The 10,000-nt window shown below is 36.3% G+C and overlaps 2 protein-coding genes across 4 annotated transcripts in view; one reads left to right on the top strand and one right to left on the bottom strand.

Annotated features, from left to right (window-relative positions):
• The window catches only part of LOC125035144, a 36,015-nt gene extending 35,116 nt beyond the window's left edge, over window positions 1-899 (bottom strand). Inside the window, exon 1 of the mRNA XM_047627339.1 lies at window positions 883-899. The gene's annotated coding sequence lies outside the window, so the exon portion shown is untranslated. The remainder of the gene's footprint in view (window positions 1-882) is intronic.
• Window positions 900-3,621: 2,722 nt separating this feature from the next.
• Window positions 3,622-10,000, top strand: part of LOC125035326 — a 7,797-nt gene continuing 1,418 nt past the window's right edge. The window contains exons 1-7 of one of the 3 annotated variants that reach the window (XM_047627645.1): window positions 3,622-4,133; window positions 4,697-4,893; window positions 5,824-5,938; window positions 7,445-7,522; window positions 8,108-8,203; window positions 8,396-8,658; window positions 8,882-10,000. The exon at window positions 8,882-10,000 is cut by the window's right edge and continues 1,418 nt beyond it. In XM_047627645.1, the coding sequence (XP_047483601.1) occupies window positions 4,038-4,133; window positions 4,697-4,893; window positions 5,824-5,938; window positions 7,445-7,522; window positions 8,108-8,203; window positions 8,396-8,658; window positions 8,882-10,000 (1,964 nt within the window). In that variant the 5' untranslated portion in view covers window positions 3,622-4,037. Of the gene's footprint in view, window positions 4,894-5,823; window positions 5,939-7,444; window positions 7,523-8,107; window positions 8,204-8,395; window positions 8,659-8,881 lie in introns of all 3 variants that reach the window. The other 2 variants (XM_047627646.1, XM_047627644.1) reach the window with 2 other exon arrangements.

Consider the following 10,000-nt stretch of genomic DNA (forward strand, 5'->3'; position numbering starts at 1 on the left):
TCCCTCTCTCCCTCTCTCTCTCTCTCTCTCTCTCTCTCCATGCACATGCACATGTGTGTATACATATATATATGTACGTGTGAGTGTGTATGAAGGTATGTAGGTATGTATGTAATTTTATTGAAAGAGAGAAAGGGATTTTTATCGTTTCCGATATATAAATATAATTCTTTCTCTCCCCTTCTCTGCATTTCTCTCTATATCAGTCTCTATCTATCTGATTATCCCAGTCTCTCTCCTTCCCCCCTTCCTTCCCTCTTCCTCTATTTGTGTGTGTGTTTGTCTGTTTATTTGTGTGTATGCGTAAATGTACGTGTGTGTGTGTATATATGTATATGTATATATATACATAATATATAATATATGCATATATACATATATATACATATGTATTATATATGATATATATAATGTATACAAATATACATATATATTATATATATATATATATATATATATATATATATATATAATATATGTATATACAAATATACATATATATACATATATTATATATATATGTATGTATATATATGTATATATATATATATATATATATATATATAAACACGACATACCTATATCTAAACTTATCTATCTACAGTTTTTCTATCTGTATTTAGCTTCACTTCGTTTCTACTCGGATGAAAATGTATCGGAAATACTGTTCAAATGGATTTCTTACCTATAAATTGTAAAACACTTGAGTTTCTTAGATCGGTAATATAAAAAAAGAATGTGTAGGCAATCCAATAAACACAATAAAGGAAAGAAACAGTTGGCTGCCTTGTGTTATAATCATATAACATTAATCAAGTAAGAGGATGCCGCAAAACAGGTAAGTGTCCCCTGGATACGGAGGAAAACGATGTCTACATTTACCTGCACTATTTCCTTTCGAATGCATGTTGGCCAGCTCGTGATGGAGTATGGGGACCCGTTTCCCTTCCCGAAGTCTGAAAATGCCAGGTTTATTCACTTCAGGTTGAAAATTATTCGGGAACGTGTATGACATCAGGTTGTCCAGATTTCACATGCCCCTTACAATGAACAGTTACATTGAGGCCTGACATAAGCACTCCTCTCCAGGAAATGGCACCCGTCTGAGCAAAAGAGAAAGTGTCCGCACTCATGTTGCAAAATGAAGAGATTGGCGTTTCAGTACATAACTTGTAAAATAGATTATAACATAATGGAAATACCTTCACCTTGTGCAGCCAGTGGATGCATATCGAGATATGAAAGACGTGGAATGTCGAAGTACATAGATTTAAATTCACAGGTTATGTTATATTTAATGTTCGTAGTCGTATTTTTCAGAAAAGGAAAAGTAAACAGAGAAATAACATACTCGCGTAAAATGAAAGAAAGATCGTAAGATTGTGTCCTTGGTATTAGTCCTTATCATAATGATGTATGTGTATTATCTCTGTATTCTAATGGCAGTCCTATATACTGATACTATAAGTGTTGTAAAGGGTGTTGGAGGCCTGTTTCCCGGTTGATCTTCTTCCCTGTTAATTTAGGAGTGAGACAGGGCTGTGTTCCCGCACCAACACTTTTCTACACTTGCTTGAACAAGATAATCGGCAGTCACAGTCCAGATTCACCGGGGAGCAACACTGGGTAATATCAAGGTCACCGACCTTGACTTTACTGACACTGTTGCTGTCGTATCTCTGGAAACTCTTGTGGCGGCTCTTGATGCATTTACCTATGAAACAAAGCCCTTGGGTCTAGAGGTCTGTTAGACCAAGACCAAGATCCAGGATTTCGGGAGCCTGCTAGGAGAACTCGTTCAGTCGGTACATGCTTGTGGCAAGAGCATCGAAGTCACTGACAGATTTACAGTCCATGCCTCTGAGCTGTCAGACTAGGGATTCAATAGACGAACTGGTTTGGCAGCAGGTGCCACAAACTCGGTCAACACGAGTTTTTGGAGATGCCAGTACCATGTGTAGAAAGACCAAGATACGTGTCTGCAAGACCCTGATACTGCCATGTGCGTGTATAAATGTGTGTGTATATGTATATATATATATATGTGTGTGTGTGTGTGTGTGTGTATGTGTGCGTGTATACATATACATATATATATATATATATATATATATATATATATATATATATATTTATATATATATTTATATATACATATATATATTTATATATATATATTTATATATATACATATATATTTATATATATATTTATTTATATATATTTATATCTATCTATCTATATATATATATATATATATATATCTGTGTGTGTGTATATACAAACACACAGAGACACTCATGTATATATGTGTGTGTATATAATTATATATGTATATATATATATAAACACATACATATAAACACATACATATATTAAAACGTACATCTCCACAACCTATACATACTGATAAATACGTTGACTTACAAATAAATAGACAGACATAGAGAGATACAGATATAGAACTAAAATTTAGAAGATCAAAGATCAAACGTTGATGTAGAAATAAAACTAAAAGAACTAAAGAACTAAGAACCAATGTGATAACCAAAGTCTAGCATTGATCATGCTTATAAGATCGAGACCTTACGAAGACCGGACACAAACAAAGTGCTCGTACTTTCCTTTGTATAGGTTATTTCTTTTTCAGATACGTGTCACTTCACAGATGAACCTCTTCACGGCATTCAGAATAAAAAGGAGAGGAAATGATGTTTTTTTTTGGGGGGGAGGTGGGAAGAGGCAGCTGGAGATGTGGTGTAGGAAGAGGTTTCCCCATACGGCCATTCTCCCCCTTGTAGTCAATCTTTGCAGTTATTATTTCCCATCCCTGCTCTTCCCCTACTGTTCATTATTACCCATATAGCCAAGCTTCCCCTTTATGCCATTCTGTTCAGAATGGTTGCCTTTCCCCTTGCGATCATTCTTTTAATAACGGATATTTTTCCCATTACGACCATCCCGCTTTCTTCTCCTTTTAGTCATTTTTTCACATCGCAGGAGAGGCAATGCTGATTTATTTGGGGGGAGGTAGGAAGAGGCAGCTGAAGAAGTGGTGTAGGAAGAGGTTTCCCCATACGGCCATTCTCCCCCTTGTAGTCAATCTTTGCAGTTATTATTTCCCATCCCTGCTCTTCCCCTTCTGTTCATTATTACTCATATAGCCAAGCTTCCCCTTTATGCCATTCTGTTCAGAATGGTTGCCTTTCCCCTTGCGATCATTCTTTTAATAACGGATATTTTTCCCATTACGACCATCCTAGCTTTCTTCTCCTTTTAGTCATTTTTTCACATCGCAGTTATTCTTTCCCCTCCTACCCCCCTCCCCCATTCCCTAGTCCTCCCTCAAGTATGCCATTCCCCCTGAGAATTTAGTGCTCTGAATCATCCCTAGCGGACCAATCCAATGGAAGAGCGGCTTAGTTTCACTGAAACACGAAAATCCTGTTAAAAACGTCAAAATATGAACAGGGATACAGTGGGATAGGTCCCGCTTGAAAGTACACTAGTTTTTAAATGAAAATGAATCAATTCAATTGCTGAATAACTAATAAATTTTCTTTGCAGGTCGCTTCCAGTGTATAAAGCAGGCTGCCCAATGGGATTATAGTAGTTTTTTGTTCATATTTTGTCTTTAGATTTTGAAGTGAATAAGCCTCTTTTTACATATAAGGAAAAACAGTTTCAGCTTGGAAAGTCAGACACTTGACGTAATTTTCAGAAAATCTAATAAAGTTGTACATGAAAGTCCATTTTCTGTTAAAAAAGAAAGAAAGAAAGAAAGAAAACGGGGTAATATGACGTCATAATATGAGCACCAATGGGAGCGTCTGTCGCTCGACGTAAACAAATAAAGTAAACAAAAAGCAGTAACAGTCTAGCAGGCAGTAATAACAAATGAGGCTCTTCGTGGACGAGGGCCGAATGCGCCGCCCCCATTTGAAATGAACTGTGCGCGTTTTCTACAGGTGGAAGCACAGCAAATATCGTGGTGAGGAGCGATTTGCGGGCTTAGTCTACAGGTGCCATGGCGAGCAATGCCAACCGGGATAACGCCAATACCCCGCCGCTCGTGCCCTCGCGCAAAAGAAGGCCCGAGAGTTGGTCAAAGTCCCAGAAGAAGGCCAAAAGAGGTGAGGGTGAGGGCTGTTTCGACAGGTCTGGGGCTGTCATGGAGGAGAAGAGGGTTGGCCCGGCATGTACCTGTAAGAACAAGTGTTACGAAAAAGTTGGGGTGGAGAATATTAACAGTTTATTTGAGGCATACTGGGCAATGAAGAGCCATGACCTTCAGTCACAGTATATTAATGCCAGGGTGCACACAAAGGAAATTGCTAGGCCTAAAGGGAAGGGGAGGCAAACTAGAAAGAAACATGGAGAAACTTACACAGTGGTGGTTGATAATGTTCCTATTAATGTCTGTTTCATTGCCTTTCTAAATATTCATGCCATTAGTGACAAGCAAGTGCAAAATGTGTTGGCCAAGGCATCACTCTCCCCCATTGCCACCCCTGCCACAGACCAACATGGACACCAAGAACCCTCAAATGCGATGGCCCCCAAGATATTTAAGATGGTTGAAGAGTTCTGCAAAAAAATCACTACATGTCAGTCCCATTACTCAAAGGCAAGAAACTCAGGCAAGGTGTCCCTACCCCTAGGGTATACCTGGACCAACCTGTATGAATCGTTCCAGGATTACATGGAAGAAGAAGGACTGGATCGTAATGCTGTTTTTCTCTCCCACTTCGTAGCCAAAGTACAGGAGTACAAGATAAGCATCACTGCCCCCGAAACCGACACTTGCTCTACCTGCGACGCATTTAGGATACAGTTCAAATCTCTGGATCCTGTGGCTGACAAGGAAAAGATTGAGTCTCCAACCCTCAAAAGGTATGAGCATTATAACTTCATTGTGTCATTCATTATCAATATAATGGTTATCATACACACAGTAAAACAACCTGTTGCAGATAAGATGATAATTTTTTTATTGATAATTATAGTAAAAATATTGATTTTTGAAAATTTGGATGAAATTTTCATATGTATCTTAGTTTCGTTGGCATCTAATACAGGAAACAGGAATTTCAAGTAGATTGGACAAAATTACTGTATGCTGAAAAAATACTATGATATATAAACAAGGAAATGTTGCAGAAAGGGCTTTGGAGTTACTTAACCCAGTCACTACAGATTTATGTGCTGTCTCCTGTAGGTTTTGGTGATGGCTCCACATGTTCTCTGCCAGCAAGAAGCCTGTCAGTAGGCTTGAGTGACTATTACAATCATTAAATTGTTAATAAAATCTTGGGAATATAAAAGAAAATGAAATAATACAGAGGAAACTGTCCAAGCATCAAGGAAAAGGGTAAACAGGTGAGATAGGTAGGACTAATAACTGACTCCTTGGTGACTTAGCACTTGTAGAGCCATCTATGTGTAAATACAATAAATTAACTTATATTACAGTGGCATGGCATGTATTCTTGCTATCCATTTTGATTGGGTTAACATAGTATATATGAATATACAAAGCATGGTACAGTTCACTATTTGACTATCAGCCTTTCATGTTGGAATGGATACCTAGCTGAAATCAGAGACACAATATCTCTGACATTTCTTGTGCAAATTTCAAATAAGGAAAATATGTAATATATATAAAAAAATAAAAAATGTATTAATGGATAAGTACTTTGAACTATCCATGAATTTCTTTTAAGTATATTAGGGAATTGTCTCTTTTTTTTGTTAAGTTTTTTTTTAAGCTGTAGTATTTTCATGTATAGACAAATATGTTTATTTCAGTGTTTATTTCAGTTCTCATGCAGACCCAATGTCAGTTGATGATACAGCCAGATCAGCATGTAAGACAGCTAGGACACCTTATGCCACCAGGTCCAAGTCCAAAAGAAGGAAGGCTAGAAATTCAAAGGTTTGGGTTAGACCACAGCAATGTCATGTGGTCTGTTCATTAGTTAATGAGGAGTAATTTATCCCCTCACATTTAGATGTCTTCCCAATGCCACCAGAAATATTTAATATTCACTGTAGTATTGTTTTGTGAAATGTATTTACACATAGATGGCTCCACAAGGGCAAAGCCATCAAGGAGTCGATTATTAGACCTTGTCACCTCACCAAATTTCTCCTTTCCTTTAGTTTTCCAGATTTTTTTTTTTTTTTTCTAATGTGATTAATTATGATGCTGTTATAACTATTGGCATTGTAATTATCACAGTGTTAGAAACAATAATTATAACAATATAGAATAAAAAATGTTTCCAAAAATCTATGAAAACAGTAAACAGGTGAGATAGGTAGGATTAGTAATTAACTCCTTGGTGACTGAGTACCTGTAGAGCCATCTATGCATAAATACAGTTAATAAGCTAAACTCACAGTAGGACATGGTATGTACATACATACCATTCCTGGCGGCATTGGGTTATGTATTACATTTTATGAATAGAAATAAATCTTGTACTTATGAACAAAATATAACTTTAAATAACTAAACAGATCTCCATAACTTTACTCACAAGAGCCATGTGTAGCAAAAGTCTGATTAATTCACCAACCTTCAAGAATCTTTTTATTGCTTTGTCTTGTCAGGAATATAGACTGCAGTTACTGCAAAAAAATATTAAAGACCTAATTCTCACCTATCCAGACCTTCCCTCCAGATGGTTGCCTCTCACTCTAGTATAATGATAAACGTTCATCATATTTTTGGGGGAAGGAAACACAATCCACTATTACTATCAGCACCAAACATCCCCAAACTGTTAGAGATTCTTAGTGGTTAATGGTAATGACATTGTGCTGCTGGAGGGGAAATTTATGAAGAAAATTGATAGGAAAGAACAAAGCAACCCCAACTGACTATACTTTAGGGCCAAAGGCATTCAGTTGGGAAGTCCAAAGTTTTTTTGTGGTGATTGTGTTTAATTTTTTTCACCATCATTTCTAGAAAATACTTTTGAAAAAAGGTATATGCTGCTCTCTTTCTATATTGGATTTTTTTGTTAAATAGGTTTTACCATAGTCTGACAGTGGATCATTAAGAGCATTACTTTTTATGATTGATATACACTTTAATATATATCACACATCTATTAAATTTCCCAATACCATATATTTAATTGGAAATGTTTTGCATATGCTCCACTAATCAATACCATTGGTAATAATGGTCTGATATATCTTTTTAAAGCTTTTTTTTTTTTCTTTCTTTCTGTAGTAAACCTCACTCTTCTATTAGAAAAGTAGTGATGAAGGTAGAAATAAGTTTCATAAAATGTTATTACTTTTTCTATTTTATCCTGTTACTTTCTTAACTTCACAGAAAGCTATTTTTTTCTCTTTCTCTCATTCTTTCTTTCTATCTTTTATGTATCTTGCAACTGATATGCCTAATAAGCCGCTCTTTTACTTTAAGGAACTGGAGAAAGATCACGCAAGTGCTGAGCATAAAAATGAACTGCAAGCCAAGAGGCCAAAAGGAGATGAAATTGCTGTAAGTTTAATGTAGCCTTATTGTGTTTAGATAGCATGTAAAGACACAATAAGTAATATGTATTAAAACCTTGTTTTTCTTTTCTTTTTTATGGTTTATTAATCAGATTTTCCACAGTAACCTATATGCTTTGATAATAGAGTATTAATTTACAAATATGGTGGCCTCTGGTTATTTCTGATTTTAGCTGCATTTATATTTTTGCTCAGAATAAAATAGTAACTTCTCTCAAGGCTCACCATTCTGTTGTTCAGGAACTTAAGATTCTATGGTGTTGAAGTGATTAGGACCCCAACTACTTGCAGTACATAGATGAAAGTGGTGACCTATAGAACCTGAAGGTCAAGGTTATGCATGTTTCAACATTTGGCCACTTTATTTGTATAATATTGTTTCTTGTATAATTCATCAGCCTAAACTATATAGAATACAGAGGTTTGACAGGACTCCAGCAGCCTTTTTTTTTGTTTTTTTCTTTCTTTCTTTTTTTCTTTTATTCTTTTATCAGTATTTGGTGAGAGAGTGAGAGCAAGCGAGCAAGCACAAGCGGAGTGCAGTAATGTAGATGTCTCCTCTGTGTTTCAGGGCAGCAGTCCATCAAGTGGAATCTACACCTTTCCAGCATGGGTCAAAGAAGAACCTCCCGATGTAACTCACTCTCTGGAGCATATAGATGATCAAGTAAGACAGTAAACTAAAAATATTGGATGAAGTACATTGATATATCATCATTATTACCACAAAAAAGTACTTTGATTGGCAGTATAACTCTTCTCATATTTTCTTACAGCAGTTGATTATATTTATCCATATTTATATAAAAGTAATTGTGATGTGTTTATACATTTTGCGGATGGTAATTTTCTTTTGCAGGTTTTCATCAAACAAGAAGTTATATATAAAGAAGAGGTGTTTGGAGTTGATGAGAATGTTGAAAATCAGGTAATTTACCCTCCTCCTAATGGTGCCAGCAATGAATCATCAGCATCAACATCTTTAGGAACTTTAGACTGTTCAGAGCTCCACAAGTGTCTCTTGAGGACAAAACCCAACAGCATAAGCCACTTGAACCCACCTCATATTCAACCAAACAGCACAGTGAATTCACACATCCTTGAAAAAAAGAAAGAAACCTTGTAAGTATAAACAGAGTGTACACACACACACACACACACACACACACACACACACACACACACACACACACACACACACACACACACACACACACACACACACACACATGTATATCTATATGTATTGAGTACTTATGCAGAGAAGGAAGAAAGTTAAAGATATAACATGTATTTTCATATCCGTCACATGTATATACTAATTTGAAATTATTTTTATTTGCAGAGTACTGGATGGTCTCCAGACAAAAATGAGGATGTCAAGGGACCTGTTAGAAAATATGTTACCTTCCATATATAACCACAAAGTAATTACATGTGATTATATGTCTGACAACAACATTCCCGGACTCAACTTAGAAATTGATAGTACAATAACAACGATGGAAGACATCAGGTACTGGCTACATGAATTTAGCGAGCGTACCTGCACAAGCTGGAAATACAGCTACGGGATGGGCTCGCTCAACAGATCATGCAAAGTTATGATAGTCTGTAATGGTTTATTGAAATCTAAAAGGGAAAAGGGTAAAGGAGAACATAATTGCAAAGCTTTCATTCACATCAGACTTAATGAGGAGAATGATAAGAAAGATAAGAAGATTAGTGCCATAGCAGAAGGCTTCTCTTCAAGAATAACCCTGTCTTTTGTTCACAACCATCCCGTAGTATTGGAGGAAGCATTAGATTTCAAAAACATACGTCCAGATGTAATTGAGAATTTTCGTTATTATTTCTGTGAGGGACACACCCCAGCCAGTGCCTTTCATTACCACCAAACCAGGCTCTGGCTGAGAGACTTGGCTGCTGAGTCGTTGTATGATGATTCTCTTAATCCAAAGCTGAGGACAGTTAGATACATGTGGGAATCATGGAAAAGGGATAAAAGACAAAAACCTTTTAGGACTAAATCAAATGGTAATGTCAAGAAGTCTGTCATTGATGCTATTATTGAAAGACTACAGAAATTGAAGCATGAAAAGAAAGTAGAATATCTTATAGTGAAAAACATTCCATGTATAACTATAATTACTCCTATGATGAAACGTGCACACACTACACCAGAAGCAGGGTTGACAGTTTATGTTGATACTGTCAATGGTGGATATGATAAAGGCAATATAACATATGTGACCTGTGCCACAGCTACTGGAGTGTTACCTCTTGGTGTTGTCATTACTGGCAATGTAACATGTGATTACAAAATTGCTTTCAAAAACCTATCAAAACTGGTTGGACAGAAAGCATTTGGAAATCGTGGAGCACCAGTGATTTTTATTGTTGATGGTTTTGAATCTTGTAAAGAAGCTCTGAAGGACTGTTTTCCTGGGAGTCAGGTTTGGAT

Source organism: Penaeus chinensis, chromosome 19 (assembly GCF_019202785.1).
Source record: "Penaeus chinensis breed Huanghai No. 1 chromosome 19, ASM1920278v2, whole genome shotgun sequence".
NCBI classification, from domain to species: Eukaryota; Metazoa; Arthropoda; class Malacostraca; order Decapoda; family Penaeidae; genus Penaeus; species Penaeus chinensis.